Source organism: Denticeps clupeoides, chromosome 8 (genome assembly GCF_900700375.1).
Source record: "Denticeps clupeoides chromosome 8, fDenClu1.1, whole genome shotgun sequence".
In the NCBI taxonomy this organism is placed as follows: Eukaryota; Metazoa; Chordata; class Actinopteri; order Clupeiformes; family Denticipitidae; genus Denticeps; species Denticeps clupeoides.
The window spans coordinates 23219386-23238631 of record NC_041714.1 but is presented as its reverse complement, the minus strand read 5'-3'; the positions used below and the strand labels follow the sequence as shown (position 1 = coordinate 23238631).

The 19246-nt window shown below is 48.0% G+C and overlaps 1 protein-coding gene across 1 annotated transcript; it reads left to right on the top strand.

Annotated features, from left to right (window-relative positions):
- The first annotated feature begins 571 nt into the window (after positions 1 to 571).
- On the top strand, positions 572 to 17767 carry shisa9a (shisa family member 9a). Its single transcript, XM_028989881.1, has 4 exons — positions 572 to 1440; positions 2290 to 2396; positions 13065 to 13193; positions 14966 to 17767. Exons 1-4 carry the CDS (start codon positions 956 to 958, stop codon positions 16513 to 16515), a joined length of 2271 nt encoding a protein of 756 aa, XP_028845714.1. The 5' UTR covers positions 572 to 955; the 3' UTR covers positions 16516 to 17767.
- The last annotated feature ends 1479 nt before the right edge of the window (positions 17768 to 19246 follow it).

The following is a 19246-nucleotide window of genomic DNA, read 5'->3' as shown; positions in this document are numbered from 1 at the left end:
CTGCTCGGTGGTCAGGACCTTCCAGGACTCGGACGTTGCAGTAATGTTTCCTGTCTGGTCCGTGTTTCCACTGCTTTTCGTTATCTGGAGAGAAAAGTTCCTGTCCTGTCCCAGTCTCACAAAGACCCGCGTCCCGCTGACAACTGGCATCCTCTCTACAAACCAGCCGCATTTCCCTCTGATGCGAGAATAAAGGGACGTCTGGACACTGCCGGGCTTCCTGGGGGGACAAGGACTAATTACCGCAGTAAAAATACACACAGATCAGAGATGTTTTTAATGTTGTAAAACTAGGAAACTTTTTACAGACGCTTTTTATTCTCCCTTCCTGAACATATTATTATTAATAATCATTATTATTACTGCATATAATACGTGGTCATAGCTCATTTAAAGTGTACATTACCTGTACATTAACAGCCAATATTTGATTTAAGTGTTGATGTAATGATTAAAGATGAATTATATATAAAGCAGCGTAACAGTGATAAAATATTCAATTTGCAGCCGCCGAGAGACGTGACCTCGAAATGCAGAACGTTGCTGGCGGGACCCCAGAAACCTGCTGCGTTCATGTCCGCAGCTTCTCACACCAACTCGCTTATTTCTGCGTCTTTCCAAACTTCGACGTTCGTTCTGATGCTTCTGCCTGGTTCCGTCCCAAGTTCTGCCGTCCGGCTGGACGTGGTTCGTGGGTTCCGGCGTGTGGAGGCTGCTTCTCGTGGACAAAGAGAGGGTGGTGCCTGTCGATCCACGATCCCTCCCCCTGTTCGGCACTTTCTCCCCCGTCACCTCTCCAAGCGCATCGTTACGCGTCGGAAGGAGGACCGCTGCTCCATGGAAGGGCTTTGGTGGGAGATGCGTGTCTGTGGGCTCCTGTCTGCCTGGATTTGGGGTGTTGAGCTGTAGCCGCAGCAGTTTTCTTTTGTGCGTTCGGCGTGAGAAGATCCGCACGATGGGATGGACGGCCGTCCTTCTGGGGTTCTTCTTGCTGAAAGTTGTCAGCGCGGACGGGGGCTTCGTGATGATCGGCGGCTCCAACGGCTCCAGGAGCGAGGAGAAGACCTCCTCCGACGCCCCGCCGACCGAGGACCGGTGTCGCGGCTACTACGACGTGATGGGCCAGTGGGACCCGCCGTTCGTCTGCCAGACGGGCAGCTACCTGTACTGCTGCGGCACCTGTGGCTTCCGCTTCTGCTGCGAGTACAAGGACTCGCGTCTGGACCAGAACACCTGCACCAACTACGACACGCCGGTGTGGATGCTGAGCGGCCAGACGCCGTTCAAGAAGAGCGACCCCCGGAGCGACAGGACCAAGGACAGCACCAACTTCATCGTCTACATCATCTGCGGAGTAGTCGCCATCATGGCCCTGGTCGGGATCTTCACCAAACTCGGACTGGAGAAGGCGCATCGACCCCAGAGAGAGAACATGTCCCGGTAAGGCGCCGTGCGTAAAGTGCGCACGGAGAAGGCTGCTCACCCACACCCACGGGCACCCAGATCAGACACTAGCAAGTTTAATACGAGAACAAGTGGGAATCAGGGGGTCCAAAACACGTTTTATTCTAATGAGGCATGTGAGGGGCGCTGAGTGGGGTACCCAGCTGACCCTGCTCACCCGGATCAGACACTAGCAAGTTTAATACGAGAACAAGTGGGAATCAGGGGGTCCAAAACACGTTTTATTCTAATGACGCATGTGAGGGGCGCTGAGTGGGGTACCCAGCTGACCCTGCTCACCCGGATCAGACACTAGCAAGTTTAATATGAGAACAAGTCGACCTGCAAGTGGCGGTGAAAGTAGGAATCAGGGGGTCCAAACACGTGACACATGTGAGGGGTGCTGAGTGGGGTACCCAGCTGAGCCTGCCGGGTTCCCAGTTCATCTGGGAGAGTGGGGTGAGGAGAGTGAGGAGAGGAGATGTGTGGTGAAGGCATGGAGGGGATCAGCTGCCCACGCAGCTTTAAATAACCCAGTATTCAGCAAAAATACCCCCTTCACACACACACTCACACACACACACACACACACACACCAGCAGTCGTAATTAACACCAGACTGTCATTCAATTCAAGTGACATCATGAAAACTCAGAAGAACGGACATGCAGGCTGCAGAGCTGTGTGTGTGTGTGTGTGTGTGTGTGTGCAGCTACTACCTGATACGCGGCGTGCGTGGGAGCGTGCGACTCTGTTACGGTGACGCGGCACGTGCCGGTGTTTATTGTCCACTTGTCCCTCCAGTAGATGCTGATGGTGGATTAATGGGACGTTCTCCTCCTGCAGGGCCGTGGCGAGCGTGATGCAGGGCGCGTGTGCCGCGGAACATGAGGGCGGCATCGGGATGCGCGGCCAGCACTACGACAACGTGCAGCAGCGGCTCGCCGGCCTCGGTAAGTTTCCTCTGCGGGATCTCGATGTCCCCGGGGACTGAAGCGACGTCCCTCTCCGCACAAAGATGGAGTCGTCCCGCGGCACGCCTCTAAAATCTCTCACGAGGGGCTGTTCCACGATCCCGGGGCATCCTGGGCGTAATAAACGCACGGTGCCAGCTGCTCTGCTGGTCTCGGGGTGCCCGGTTAAGTCTGGAAAATGACATCTGCCCGGACCTGGGAGCAGGGTCATCATTCATCACAAACCAATTATCAAGAGGATGAGAGCTTCACGGGGCCTAAAGCAAGATGCCTTCCGGGGTGCCGAATATCTGACCATCTCAGATCTCCATCCACACCTGGTCCTGCTGGGCACACTTTCATTCATTTTTAAATTTCATGCAGGATTCATGGATCGTGGTTTTAGTTTAGGTTCAGGTGCTTGAGCAGTACTTGGCGAAGCCTAAAAACATACAATTTTCCAAAGATGGACACTTTTATCCTGTTTGAGACCAGAATTCTTTCTAATACAGATCCACAAGAGTGCATTTAAATATCAGGTGCATTCCGGTTTTCACTATGGAGGTTTGTGCAGATCATGCTGAAATGGTTCTGCGTCAGGAGGAATTATTCCACGTTCACTCCCGTGGACATGGATCGTCTTGCCGCGGCTATTTACGATCCTTCCAGCTTCTTCCAGAACACGACTGCTGATTGATGTATCGACAGGTCGGGTTGTGTGTAAAAAACGCCCTGCGGTTTGCATATTCATCGCTACTCATCCCCAGCACTCACAACCAGCTTTAAAAATATCCTGTTATTCTCCAGTGATCTTTCTCAGAACTTATTTTTACACAACAACAGCGGTGACCTTTCGTCATACTGGAGATTGCGGCTTCTCCCCGCCATCATTTGCCTGTAATTGTCTCATTAAAAGCTCCTCCTGCTTGAATAGACCTAATGAGGGTGGACTGGTGGCGGAATATTATTTATGGCCCCGGTGATACGGGGAAAGTATTCGGGAAATCAGACCTGAGAAGCATCCCGGTTTTTATCCCTGCTAGTTCTGCAGCAGAACGGGTCACGGGACTAACAGGACGGTGCAAGACGCGACCCGTCACTCACGAGGCAACCGGTCACAGACCTTCTTGGATGGAATGGTTGAGGGCGGCAGCAGACGGTAGGACAGGCTGTGGAAGCCAGGACCCTGCGGGGCTTGGGATAAATGCGCTGAGATTCGGTCTGAATGCAACATGCACTGTAGCTTTCAGGCATGGGGAGATGTTCAGGGTTACGGTGTTGGGCTCTCCACAGTTGCACCAGTTCATTATGATCTTGTGGTAAATGCACAATACGCATTCGCTTTTTTTATGTCATTCTTACATGGGTGAATCCCAGAGATTAAGACACACCTGAGACATGTTCAATGTGTGTATTAATAAGGAAAATGTCCCATTCCCATGACACCTCATGCTCAAAATTTGGCATTTACAATATACAGATTTTTTCAGGCATCTAAGTATTTTATGTTTGATAAATAAGATTGTGGTCAAGACTCCGCCCATAATTTATAAAACTGTTTTTTGTGGTGTTTCTTGAGCAGGTTGGGGTTAGTGCTCGGTCCAGTCTGGTTCTGGTGAATTGTCGGGATTTGCCTGTGCGCTCATAATGCTCCTGCAGTTGGTTCTCTGCACGTTAACTGCCCACTTTCACGCTGCTTTCCACGGTGCTTTTGTTTGGAGGCATCATGTGAGCACCGTCCCTGATCGTAGCGGCGCAGGAACAGCTTCATCTTTAATAAACCCACAATACCGACAAACTGCGCAGCACCGCCCGACCACCAACGCCACACCCGTCTGATGTTGCGCTGCTGGCAGCAAGACGTTATTCATGAGATGTTTGTCCTGCCTGAATACCCAGATCAGCTAAATATAGATGGGCCTTGGCGCCCGGCGTGAGAAACAGGCCAAGCGTGGATCTCAGGGCATCATCGGCAGCGGAACATCTCGCAGGAGGATTAACCTTCTTACCAGCGGATCGTAATTAGCAGCATTTGCCAGGTCGTAGCGGTCCAGCCAGCAGCCATCTCCAGCGAGAGCACATTACTTACCTCACAGCTATCAATCAATCAATCAATCAATCCATCAATCCAGTTCATCAGTAAATCAATGTACCCAGAGTTGCTGGCTGCCCTACTGTCAATGGCGCGTAAATGTTTACTTCATCTTGCCAGTTTACGATGGTGTGGGCCACGCCCGGTTCCCGCCGGCGGCAGGGTCCCGTATTGATGCGGTTTGAAGGGTCGTGTGTCGAGTGTCCCCCCCGTGTGACCGACGTCGTTTGCTTTTCCCTCCGTTTCTTTGTTCGAGCGCCTTCGCCTTCCTGTGTGTGGTGACACGCCGCAGTAGTTGTTGAAGTGGCATTTGTATGAATAATTAATCATAAATATAATATAATAAAATAATTATAAATGTCTCATTGGGATCTACCTGTACAAAGATATGTTCATTATAAGCTATTATGTAAAATGCACATTATGAACCATTCATGCACTCATTTATGTTTGAAACCAGGTGAAATGATTCTAAATTTGTTGATTTTACACGAGAAGCAGAACACAAGACAAATCGATTTGAAGGAATTAGAAAAGCATATCTGGATTATCTTTGGAAAGGAGTGGATTCTCCGGGCGCGGCTCGGCGTGCCAGACTGAACCCTGCAGCGATGTAAACCCCTTTATCTGCACAATAATTACTCCTCTTTGGGGTCTCATTCATCTCCACGTATCTGATGGTTTGAAGCGCTGCAGCTCTTAACAACTGTGTGTGTGCCTGTGTGAGCCTGTGTGTGTATGTGCCTCTGTGTGTGTTTATGTGTGTGTGCCTCTGTGTGTGTGTGTGTGTGTGTATGTGCCTCTGTGTGTGTGTGTGTGTGTGTGTGTATGTGCCCGTGTGTGTGTGTGTGTGTGTGTGTGTATGTGCCTCTGTGTGTGTGTGTGTGTATATGTGTATGTGCCTCTGTGTGTGTGTGTGTGTGTGTGTATGTACCTCTGTGTGTGTGTGTGTGTGTATGTACCTCTGTGTGTGTGTGTGTGTATGTGTCTCTGTGTGTGTGTGTATGTGCCTCTGTGTGTGTGTGTGTGTGTGTGTGTATGTGCCTCTGTGTGTGTGTGTGTGTGTGTGTATGTGCCCGTGTGTGTGTGTGTGTGTATGTGCCTCTGTGTGTGTGTGTGTGTGTATATGCGTATGTGCCTCTGTGTGTGTGTGTGTGTGTATGTACCTCTGTGTGTGTGTGTGTGTATGTACCTCTGTGTGTGTGTGTGTGTATGTGCCTCTGTGTGTGTGTGTGTGTGTGTGTGTGTATGTGCCTCTGTGTGTGTGTGTGTGTGTGTGTATGTGCCCGTGTGTGTGTGTGTATGTGCCTCTGTGTGTGTGTGTGTGTGTGTGTATATGCGTATGTGCCTCTGTGTGTGTGTGTGTGTGTATGTGCCTCTGTGTGTGTGTGTGTGTGTGTGTGTGTGTGTGTTTGTGGGAAAGCTGATGTGATGTGCAGGCACCACAGCGCGGAGTGATAACAGCAACTGTGAATCATTACAGAGTGAAGGGCACAGAAGTGTCTCGACACGTGAACAACACAAACACGCTGGAGTGATTCAGCTCGGTTCTTCACGTTCCTTCAACGTTCTGCTCTCAGCGCCACTCTCACCCAGACCTTGTTTATCCTAATCACCTTAATGCAGTTCCCACATCTGATATCGACCAGCTCTTATCAGCCTGGCCGCAAACTGCTGCAAAGACAGATGCTGATTGGCACCTACAAACTGTACCTGCTTGTGGGGAGACGTCCAACTGGAGGTCCATGATGCTCCATCAGCCCTGGCCACCACCCTCCTCTTCCATCAGGATTCCTGAAGGTTCACTGTAGACTCTACAGAGATGCTTGTGGGTTGGGAGACATTTCAGTGCTTATTACCACAATGACACGGTAATACCAATCCATTTGGAATGAAAAATAAAGTCAAAACGAGGCCCCCATACATGAAGTTATTAAATGATGTTTTAAGCTCATCGTTTCTCAGTTCCAGCAATCATGTGCAGGTCACTTTCCAGAAAACATTTTCATACACAAAACAAGCACTAACCTACTCGCTCAACCTACTCGTCTCCTCAACCACATTCAATTAGGCGATGGGGCTTGCAGCTGAGATCCTGATGGTGTTCACCTACTCTATAGTAATAGATGTGTTGAGTTTAGTTATGTATTGTGGACCTTCTGGTGTTTTGGAGACGCTATAACCCAGTCATGTCTTGCTCAGATCCTCAGACCTTTCAGTTTTTCCCTCGTATATCTGCCCATTGATCCATGTCACTTTAACTAAATAACCAATGACAGTCAGTCAACCTGTCAGAGATGTGGAGTGAACAGACACAAGTCTTCCCCAAGGCACGATGGGGAGGACAGAAGCTGTCTACCCTGCCGTAGACAGGTCCCCTCCAAAACGGAGACACGACTGGAGCCTCAGGAACCAAAGAACGAGTTCCGAGGAGCCTGAACTCCTCAACGCTCCGGGGACCACGGACAGCGGCTCTTTATCATTCCGGACGTACGACATTCTGACCTGCTCTCGTCCAGGTGTGACAGTGTATATGTGTGTGAGCAAATATATTTACACTTTTCATCTGTGTACATCTAATCTACAGGGTGTAGGGTAGTAGTGGGTAACACACTCGCCTATGAACCAGAAGACCCAGGTTCAAACCCCACTTACTACCATTGTGTCCCTGAGCAGGACACTTAACCCTGAGTGTCTCCAGGGGGGGACTGTCCCTGTAACTACTGATTGTAAGTCGCTCTGTAATGTAAATGTAATGTACATGTAAAAAGGGTTTAAAACAGTTCAACAAATGAGCTTTTTAAGTATGACCGAGGACGATAAAAGCAGCGCATCTGTAGTCCGATTGTCTCCCAGTCCCTGCCTGCGTAATATACTGGGACTGTGTATCTTTCTAAATGGTTTTCTGGTGTCTGTCTGTGTCATGTGTGTGAGACGTCTGTAGGAATGTTAGTTTGAGGTGTGGGTGGGATTATGTTGCGTGGCCTGGCAGCCCATCCACCTGGTTACTGGCCATGTTGGATCAGGACCCACACTGGCCATCTGATGTCCACCTCCCAGCCGAGCCGTCCACTATTTTACACCCAGACAACAGAACCCGTCAGAAATAAAATGTTTAAATGTAAAATGCAAATGTAATTATTTTAAAAGAAGGTCAGGACACTTCTGAAATTCCTGTAAAAGTAAAAGGAAATCACACATGGAATTACCGGGTTTTCAAACCGGATAAATCTACTAAAGCAGGAGTTTTCAGAAGCGGCTCTCAGACACAATTGATCGCTCGGCTACTCTTGGGGTGAAAAATCATCACTGAAGCCTTTTCCCACCAACTAGAACACTTTTACACAGCAAATGCAAAACAGTGGTAACAGTGGTAAAAACGCTGGTAAATATAAAGAATCGAGATTCGATATTCCACACTTTCCCGACACGCCCTGTTCCGTACGTTACTGCGCTCTTCGCATGACGCAGTGTTAACGCGGGGATAATTGCCTTATAATGAAAGGAATTCAAATGGAATGGTAGAAATGTGCATGACTGCAGAGTTTACTGTATATTGCAGGGTCAGGACTGGTAGATAAATGGGAAGCGTTAGATGTCACAACATTCGTCAATATGACACAAAGTAGAATCTCACACGTATGTGAGCAGTACTGCCTGCTATTAGATTGGCAGGGAATCCATAAAAATTCTTTCATTAAAATGATTGAATTAATTGTGTATTTTGCAATAAATTGCTATAACGCATTTAGACAATTTGACCTTATTTTTGCAGTAGTTTGGTCAGGCGACTTTTTACGTTATATGTTTCCACGTAAGGGCTTCTTCCGTTCAGGTGCAGGCGCATCACAGACTTCCCGTCACTGTCCATCTCCATCATAATGTAGGGATTGTCTAGGATGAGTTTCACATCATTGCCATAGATCATGATATAAATGTATACTATGCTACTATGGACCTTCATTAGACAATATTCCTCTTTCCTGAAAAACATGTCTGCAGCCTGCTTGTTAACAGCAGGGCTACATGCCGCCAGCCTGTTCATCACATGTCAGTTTTCTGGGGCCTGAACAGCCCTCACAGCGCCTGGCCTGATGGGAACTGTCACGGCAGCCCACACCGGATCTCATATCTCACTTACTAGGCTTCATTTATGAACATATCGATTTTAATCTGCACTGTTGCCTGCACGCCCCTCCGGGCCTGATTATGGGCCCTGTCACCCCTGTTCTGGGATCTGTGCTGCTCGGCCTGAAAAAGATGCATAATTCATACACGTATCTGTCTGCAGTTATGGAAATGACACTGTAATGTATCGGCGGCCATGCATGCGTGTTTGAGCCCATTTATCAGGGGAGATGATAGAAATTGCGCTAATTTCTGTTTCCTGGACTCATGTGGACTGTATGTGGACGGAATGTCCCTCAGCTCTTATTGCAGAGGGAAAAGTGATTCATGCAGTGCTGTGACGGTGCAGAGTTCCTCTTTAGGAAGTAGTGGCTGCCTGTTTATACCTATTTGTTTCTCACCGTAGGGCAAGCGCGGCGTTATATATTTACTGCGCCGCTGAGCCATGAAGTCCAACCGAACGGAAACGCTGGCCCTCCGGTTACTGCAGCTAAAACCTGCGCCCAGAGATCAGCCATCACGCTTCCATTTAATTAAAGCCAACGGTCAGTAAACAGAGCGACATCTCATTATGGAGACAGTGAAAAGATGATCAGCGGCGAGATGAAAGCCGGGTTTTCACCTTTAAAATCTACTGCTCGAGTGCCGGTTGATCGGCCGGTGAAATCAAATGTCAGCTTGATGTCTGAGCTCTGAAGAGTTCCTGTCAAACAGGAACCTGAAAACACAGTCAAAAGGTCACGCAACAGAATCCAAAATGCCAAACCCAAGGCCCGACAAGGAAATGCTCTTGACAAGAGACTCTAAGCAAGGGGAGGACAATCCCGAAGACACAAAAGTGAGAAAAACAGGCCCAAGTAATATAGAACTGCAGCAAACAGACTCCATGTAAATGGTTCATGGTTTTTGGGAGCTCTGATGGGTCGCTGGCTCTTGCATGGCGCTTTATTCTGTTGGACAGTAAAGGGTCATTATTGTGCATGTATTTCTCAAGCAACTGGTGTCTTCTTTATAGTCACAACAGTGATGCTTAGTCCAGCTCGTACAGTATGGAGGGCTAGATGTGGTGGCCTAGTGGGTAAGACGCTAATACTTTCACCATCAGTCACACAGTGCAGAAAATAACAGGAAGAACCTCAATAAAGGCTCAGAACAGGTTAGTGTTAACTAAGACGTCTTCATTCTGCATGTCTGCTGATGAGGAAAATCTTCTAACCAGACAGGAATTCTTCTGTCTACCTCAGCGTTTTATCCCCTGTGGTTATTATTATTATATTATTATCATGATGAAGAGAGTTGTGACAATTGAATTATTCGACTGGAGGCAGTGATTGCTGCTTAATTGCATTAAATAATAGTTCCGTTAACGCCTGTGTGTGTGTGTGTGTGTGTGTGTGTGTGTGTGTGTGTGTGTGTGTGTGTGAATTTATCATTGCTGTGAATTGCTGTTGGAACACTGCAAGTTCTCCTAGGTGTTCACTCAGAATACCAAACTTGCTTGCACCATTAATAATAAGTTTCATTTCTCCTCTTTTAATGTCATGACAACATACATCACGCATTACGTTACGTTAATATCACACAGATGTATATACTGGCCTTCATAACTCAGAGAGAACTTCATCTTATAAAAAGGTTGAGTGGAACATTTAAATCGATTTAAAGTGGTGTTATTGAAGGCCTTTCTACGATGACGTCGCACGACCATTAACGCCAAAACCGAGCAGAACCTCGTAGTTCTGTTGTACGTACAGAGTTCACGAACCGGAACCTCCCCGTTCCGCTGCTGAGGCTGTGATGCAGAGGTCAGGGGGGACAGATCTGTAAATTCGTCTGGCCGGGAAAGATTTCCCCGGTGAAATGAGTGTGATGTGACAGAGCGTCACCAAGTGGCCTGTCAGGTCCGGTTTATGGCAGACCGGCGTGGCACCGTTAGGGTCATCGTGTCGCGTGAGTGGGGTGAGGGCGGTGAGTCAGGACCATGGACAGCACACCTTTCCACACAGATCCAAACACTCAATGTCCTGGTACCAGGACTCGCCCGAACTGCTGCATGAATTGCACACAGAGGAGCCTGAAATGAATGCTTTTTCATCATCAAGGGCTTTAATTAGGAACCAATGACCTTTTAGCAAATGTGTAGAGAAAGCAGTGACATGGTGATGGGAGGGGACTGCAGGCTGGCAGGTGTTGTCTGGTCCAATAGAAGAGCTCAGCAGCCATGCATCACAATAATGAGTTTGAGGTGTTCTCAGTCCAATTCAGCATATCGATGCCTTGTTTCCAGATAGTGGTGCTCAGCATACCTTCCTACTCCAAAATGTAGACATTTAATCGATAAAATACACCAATCGTCATGGTTATCAGGTATTACAGTGTACGCTATATTCATCTATTTAGTTTTAATTTGAGGAGTACAGTCCAGCACTACAACACCTGGCCTTACATGTGTCCCTTCTGATGTCCTACGTGATGAGGTCAGTATGACAGAAGTGTGCCGCAGCCGTGATGGGCGACTGTGGCAGAAGAGGAGACATTTTGCAAATCAGCATGATAAGGGAGAAGTGAGACACCCCCTCACTTGGACTTCACAAGACTTTTTTATTGGAGGACCTGTCCGTGAACAACGCAACTTGCAGACTACAGCCCTCTAATGCACTTGCTGATCATGTTTAATATATTTTTAATCTTCACTCAATCTCTATTATCTCTATATTGGCAGAAAAGACGAATGCGATGCAGTTATAAACGACCATAATTACGAGCATAATTAGACAGCAAGTAAGAAAGTCCCGGAGAAAAGACAGGATGTTGCAGGGTGCATGTGGCTACTGTCTGGCATGTGAATATGCAGGGAAGTGGAGGCCTCCCAGCAGGATTCAGGCAGATGATTGGTTCTGAGGTAAAGGCTCAGGCTGAAGTCGTGGGTGATGATACTCCAGAATCCGGGATGTCACGGTTGTGCCTCTCAAGATGCACTCAGGATGAACGCGCGAGTGGATGTTGGGGGATGCAAAAAGGAAATTTCTACCCTGAGGGCTGCGTTGTGGTGGAGGTTCACAGAACAGCGGACCTCTTATTACCAGCTGAACGTGTGTATGGGGGGGCTTTTAAAGGGGTCACATACTTCCATTACAGAACACTATCAGAACTTCTTCTTAATGGAACTGCCCGGTGTAATGAACAGGCGGTACTTGGGTCAGTTGTGACAATCCGGCATGTCTCCTTGAGTGATGGGGCTGTCAGAGGGTGAGCACCTACTCCACCTGCTACACCTGCCTCTCTCACCCAGGTGGTGCTGGTGGGGGTCAAGACAAAACGAGAGACAGAGGAACAACACAAGTCCGAAAGGTCAAACCATTACTCTGAGTAATTTAATGACATGAGCAATGGGTGTCATGTTCATTCGGCCCTTGATCAATGCTTCAAAAATTGCTGTGACGCCAAAACAAGCTTTGTTACGGTCACATAATTATCTGAGTGCCAATAACTGTTCAATACCATGGCTGCTATGATGGAACAGACTGAATACCATCCATCACTGTGATTGGTTCATGGACTGGGTGAAGGTCAGAGGTCATCACACCAACTGTGTGTAGGTGGACACTGTTATGCATATAATTGACTTTTACAACAATTTTATTACAGTTTAAGATAAAGGTGAGTGTTTTAAATTAAATGAAACTCCTAATTAATGCCGTTCTTTAAGGGACAATCTCATGATAAATGACCTCTAAGAGGACCCGATGTCTGGTTTCTGTGGCTGTAATTAAAACCGGCTGTTTATTATTATGGGGGTAATAAATAAACAAACCAGATAATAACCATTTCAGAAGAAAACCAGATATCTTCAGCAACTAGTGCTGTAGCCCCAGGTCTTGACCCTATTTGTGTATGAAATTTAAATGTCCACACGCCATCACGCACCTTCAGGCCATGATACCTTCAGCCTCAATGTGCTATCATTACCCTGCTGTTTTACGTTGTTAATATGTTATTAATATGTTATAACACAGGTTCAGTAATGAATACTGCTGTTTAGAACTGAATCAATCTTGACACCCCACACCCAACTCTGACCTGCGCTGTGTTTGTGAAGTCGGTTGCCACAGTAACAGTAAGCACCGCGCAGACGCGGCGATGAGTGCGGTGAGCGATGAAGAGCCCGGGCAGGGCGTACAGCAGAGAACAGCGGAGGGGATGAGTCAGCGGCTCACACAAAACAAACTCAAAATCGCCGAACAAACAAAGCCGCCGCCCACACGCCACCGTTCAAGGCAGCGGGAAAGAGTGAAAAAAACGACCGGATCAGAGATGGCTGTTCTGGATGACCTCTGACCCCTGAAAATGAAATTACAACACACACACATTTACATTACATGGACAATTCACCTGGTTTTACTGTGTGTGTGAATGTTCAACTGAAATGCTTCCCCTCTCTGTCGCAGCCGGGGTCCAGCTGAACTCCACCCTGCCTCAGCAGCAGCCGTACCCCCACCTCGGCCCTCTGGCTCACGTCTACGAGCAGCCGCAGCCCAGCAAGGAGCTCAACAAATACGCCTCCCTCAAAGCTGTGGGTAAGAGACAGATTCCCCTGATGAACAGAATTCCATCATCATCGCCACACATTCTCCTCACCTATACTCCTGCAGTACATATAGCAGATCAATTTTCTGTTCTGTTCAAGCCACGGCAGTGACGGGGCTCATTTAATAATCCACAACAAATCGGTATAAAACCAATTATTCATAGCGATCACAGAAAATTCTACCTCCAGTGAAGCTTTTCTTTCTTTATTCACTCTTCATCTTTGATATTCATTCATTCATGTTTTTTTTGTGGCTCAGAAATACAGAGAAAAAAAAATAATTGCAATTTCGACAAGTAAATCCCTTAATGTCGAAACCTTGAGGGATTTGTCGATATTTTCCAAGTTGGTCCCCAAAAGCTGTTGTTTTGTTTGGCACGTTTCTGCAGGAAACACTCGAACCCTTTAATACATCCAGGACCCGTCCGTGGACCATTGCACGTTTTCATTCCGTTTAGCTTCTGCATTTATAAAGCAGGTTCTGGGGGGGCAGTGGCTGCTCCCCGGGCGCCTGTCATGGTGCCCACTGCTCACCAAGGGTGCTGGTTAAATACAGAGGACACCTTTCACCGTGTCACCGCGTGCTGTGCTGCAGTGTCTTACAACGACAATCACTTTCATGTTAAATAGCTGCCGCTTATATCTGTCAAAGTCATGAATTAGAAGATATTATAGGTTTGCAGTGGATGTCATTCTTCTATAGAGAACATCTGAACAATGCTCGTAATGGCAGGTGTGTAAGGACGTACTTCAGGCTCCGTATGACTTTAACAGTCCCTTCTTCTGTAGGTCATGGAAAAACTGCTCTTATTCTTTCTTTTTATTTAATTGCCTTTGCTGGTATCTGCAGGGCTGATAAGATGGCGCTCGTCAAATCGATGCCCGTCTTCCTGCTCCCACAACACATCTTTAAGGTCACCGTATTGGATTCCCCCCCCGCTGCCGCCATGCCGAGTTCAGTAATAAGGGCCCTTACCAACATGTTTGGCCACCGAGCTTCATATAAGAACAAATCACCGGCCAATTATCCTGGCCGCCACCGGCCCGAGAGATCCGGCCGGATTGCGCCGCGTCCGGACTCCTTTCTATCTGAATCCGGCGCGTGAATGTGCTACCGAGCGGCGCATTGATCCCGCACCGTACGAATGTGGTGACGCGTCCTGCTGCATTGATCATCGATCTGTGTGTCATTGTGATGGAGTTTGTTTCCTGCCCGGGACATGAGAAACATTCAATGGGAACGATAATGACGGGTGACGTGACAGCCAGAATGCAACTAGCAATTTTCACCGTGATGGTGGCATGTTTTACGTGCACAGACGTGATCTGTCTTTTAATTCAGCTGAATGTGTGGCGTCAGCGAGTGTCAAGATGAAAAGATAGAAGCGTAGATAAGGGTTCTTGTCCCATGCGCACGGGCTGATGGCTTTTCAGACGGACTTTACGTCCGCGTTTTTCTTTACTGCGTCGGTTTTCCAGCGGCGCAGAAATTCATTCAGATTCAGTGACCTCACGCTGACTAACAAGACTAACAAGGAGATGGTGCATTTCAGGTGATGGAACGTTCTAATGCTGCGGTACGAAAACGGGCCGGGTACATACGAATAAAAACACACGTAGAGCTGTACTGATAATCGTCTTCATGCACATAAAACCATCGTTTATAGGGACAAGTCACTATACGTCCTGTTAGAACCGTGAAGATCAGTTGTGATGAGAGACTCGCTCTGACTCCTCTTTCTTTCTGCTCTTGTTTGGCAGCTGAAAAAGCCAACGGTGACTTCTACAGCAAGCGACACCATGTGACCGAACTGGCCACCAAAGACAGCCTGCCCTTACAACCCATCGTGCCAATCAGAATCGAGCATCGCGAGCCAGTGGCCACGTACATCAGTGAACTGCCCTGCCCTAAGCAGAATGGGCAGAAGCCCCGCAGTGGGAGGGGTCACATAGCTCCAACTGGACCTGCAGCTGGGGCCACACCAGGGGTCGCCATCGGGGTCGGAGTCGGGACTGGAATTGGGGCTGGAATCGGTGCCAGGATAGGAGCCGTAATCGGGCCTGGTATTGAGGCTAGAACTGTGGCCAGAATTGGAACTGGTACAGAACACGGATTTTGGACTGGAACTGGACCCAGAATTGGGAGTGCAACTGGGGTCAGCTTTCAGACTGGAACTGGTCCTAGAACTGGGACTGCAACTGGGGTCAGTTTTCAGACTGGTACTGGACCCAGAATTGGGAGTGCAACTGGAGTCAACTTTCAGACTGGAACTGGTACTAGAACTGGGACTGTAACTGGGGTCAGCTTTCAGACTGGTACTGGACCCAGAATTGGGAGTGCAACTGGGGTCAGTTTTCAGACTGGTACTGGACCCAGAATTGGGAGTGCAACTGGGGTCAGCTTTCAGACTGGCACTGGTACTAGAACTGGGACTGTAACTGGGGTCAGCTTTCAGACTGGTACTGGACCCAGAATTGGGACTGCAACTGGGGTCAGCTTTCAGACTGGAACTGGGCCCAGAATTGGGACTGGATTTGGAGCTGGAATTGGGGACAGCATTCAAATTGGACCCAGATCTAGCACTGGATTTGGGACTGGAATCGGGGCCAGCATTCACACTGGAACTGGACCAAGAACTGGGGGTGGATATGTGACTGGAATAGAGACCAACATTCATACTGGAACTGGACCCAGAACTGGGTCTGGATTTGGGTCTGGAATAGGGACCAACATTCACACTGGAACTGGACCCAGAACTGGGTCTGGATATGGGACTGGAATCGGGGCCAACATTCACACTGGAACTGGACCCAGAACTGGGTCTGGATATGGGACTGGAATCGGGGCCAACATTCACACTGGAACTGGACCCAGAACTGGGTCTGGATTTGGCACTGGAGGAGGAGGCAGGTCAGTTATTAGAGTAGGAGGTGGAATTGGAGAAGCAATTGGGATAAAAATGGGGCCGGGAATAGGTGCACGTGTGATATCCAGATCAGGAATGAGATTGGATGACAGATTCGGCGCCGAAATTGGGGCTGGTATAGGAGTTGAAGCTGGAGTCGGGGTCCAGGCGGCCATGGAACCCAGGATTCACCACATGGCCTACAGCTCTAACACCATCGCCGCACCCGGCATGCTGAGAGGCTGGGACGGCACAGATACAGCTGGACGCCGGAAGATCTGTGGCCCCAGGAAGGCGCCCTGCCTGGTGGATCAAGTGAATGAGCTGCACACAACACGCAGTCACCACTACCTCCCCACGCAGCCTTACTTCATCACCAACAGCAAGACGGAGGTGACCGTGTGAGGGAGGCTGCCACCGCACCCCAGAGAGTGAAAACTGCCAAAAAGAGCAGGAGCCCCAGGGGCGATGGGGACGTTTAAAGCAGCGGCCCCTCTAGAGCTCAACACGGCAAATGTCTCCGTGTGGCCAGGAGAAGAAGGAGGAGACCATCTGTATCTTATTGGCTGTCAAGCACTGTACTCAGATCACAAGAGGGTTTCTAACATGTTTGGTGACTTTATCCAGGATTATATTCTACAGTGATAGTGTCAGACTTGACAATAAAGATGCTGATGCTGGTGAGGTGTGGAGCCTGTTTCCATTAGCAATACACAAGCCACACAAAAACAGGCCCAACGAGGAAGAAAATGAGGGCTAACACGACATCAACCCTACAGGCGTCCCTCCGAGATGCAGCCGTTTAGCTCGTGCCTTTCGCCAGCATCCACTGTCAGTCCGAGCCCCGCCCCTCTCTCGCTCCCACTTCTCTCTGAAGGTTTCCTGATCCATTTTGCCAGGTCCACCCCTTTCAAATGCTGATTTATTACCACAATGGCAGTCATTTTTCATTTTAAACACGTGCTGCAAAAAACCTCCCGTTGCTGAGCAGCAACGCGCATAAAAGAAAGTGGTTTTTATTCCAAAAATATGAGACACAAACACTTTGTAAACTTTGTATACGATATGCCAGTACATGTATGCAACTACACAGCAGAGTGCCAAGAAATGTCGGTCTTTCTAACATGTTATCCCAGTTTTGTTCAGACATAAGAGACGTGGTGGTTTGACGTAAACCGTGATGATGTGGACCAGAGATTCAGTGTGTGTGTGTGTGTGTGTGTGTGTGAGATGATGATGATGATGATAACTGCTACTTGCAAGTTTCACTGTGAAAAACAGGCCGTTTCCAAGATTCCCGGAAATCTCTGCCGGAACACGTCACCTGACTGTAGTGCAGGAAGTTAAACTTCATTTCTGTCTTTAATTTAAAAGTTTCAAACGTTATCATGTGCTCAACGCCGCAGAGTGAACACGGCTCCCACTCTGACTGGGGCCGGAATTCTGAATCCAAGACAGTTCCGAACATCTCGACTCATGCTGCATTCGATACCCAACCAGAACTCTCCAAGAAGGGAAAAACAGGGAAAATACCACAAAAAGTCACATTTTATCCAAACCCCGTCATCGGAAGGTTGTGGGTTCGAATCCCGAACCGCCAAGGTGCCACCGAGGTCCCCTTGATGAAGGTCCCGTCCCCACACGCTGCTCCCCGGGCGCCTGTCATGGTGCCCACTGCTCACCAACGGTGATGGTTAAATGCAGAGGACACGTTTCACCGTGTCACCGTGTGCTGTGCTGCAGTGTCGATGACACAATGACAATCACTTCACTACATTTAATGTGTTTCATTGTACTTAAATCCATCAGCTTCAACTGCATTTTTCTGATATTTCCTGTCCGTGCGGCCTGACAACTTGTACCTGCCGTGTAACAGCGATCAGCCACATTTTTATGCACCGTGGATGGTGTTTCTGGGGTGCATGGAATGCAGCATCGGTTTGTGGAGGAGATCCAGGGCTCATGTTTGCACACATCACACCACAACACATGCAGATGATCTAGAAAGGGCTAACTACCCAGAATGCAACACCATCACCACCACGCCACCTCCTGTTGGCTTGAATGGCAGAGACGGTGGGCGTGTGCCAACATGCGTTGAGCGCCGACTGGGCGCCTGGCGTCAGCCCTGCCAACCAAACGGGGCTTTCGCTTGGCTGGAGACGGGCAAATTGAGTCCGAAGGTGCAAGTGACCTAATTAGCTGAATCAAGTGCTTCCGTGCGCTCATTCCTTCTTCTGCTCTACATAAAGAGAAGCGACTGGCAAACAGGGCCGTAAACGCGCTCTCGGGCCAGTCAAGCATTAAGGACTGAATGGGTTTTTACACCACGGTGCACATGTTGAATGTGGCGGCGCATAAGAAGGAGAGTCGTGATTAGAGGGAACCTTTATCACTTCTTCATTTAAAAGAGCTTTCCATGAAACATTGTTCCCAAGCAGCCCTGTTCTTTCAACAACAAAAAGAATTCATTTCACAAGCATTTCACAGACATTTATAGAACCCAGGTCCCCAAGTCAAAAAACAGACCATCACTTATACACTCTGTACTTGGTTTTTAATTAAATTACATTTTTCATGTTTTTTTTATAGCTGTTCAAAAATATACTGAAATATATTGTGTTTCAGCATTTTTTAATATTCTTTTAATGAAAAAACATTATTTTGTGTATTTTTTGCTTTCAGAATATAGCAGAAAAAGACCAGAAGTAGACCAGAGTTGCCATTAATGCACAGAAATGTTCATATTGATCTTGCTTCACCCTTTAAATGCAGTTCAGTAGGGAGAATAAATTCAATCACTCCAGTGCAGTGATGATTCCATGTCTGTAGCAAAAGAGGAGTCTGTGACGTGTGAAGGTCAAAAACCATTGAGAACATATCAAGCTTCTCCTGTACAGCCTGTTCTTTCATTTTGCTATATTGATTTCCTTCATTTTTCCCTGAAACTAAGGGCCAGCATAAAATTACAAGTTTGCCACGGATCAAAATACATTCAGTGACATTTCTGACTGTGTATAAGTGGTAGTGAACACACACACACAGGCTGCATGTCATATTTCTTTAAAACGTGCATGACTGGCCTAACCCTAGCCCTGTTGAAAGCAAGATCTACTGATCACTGATCATCATGTTG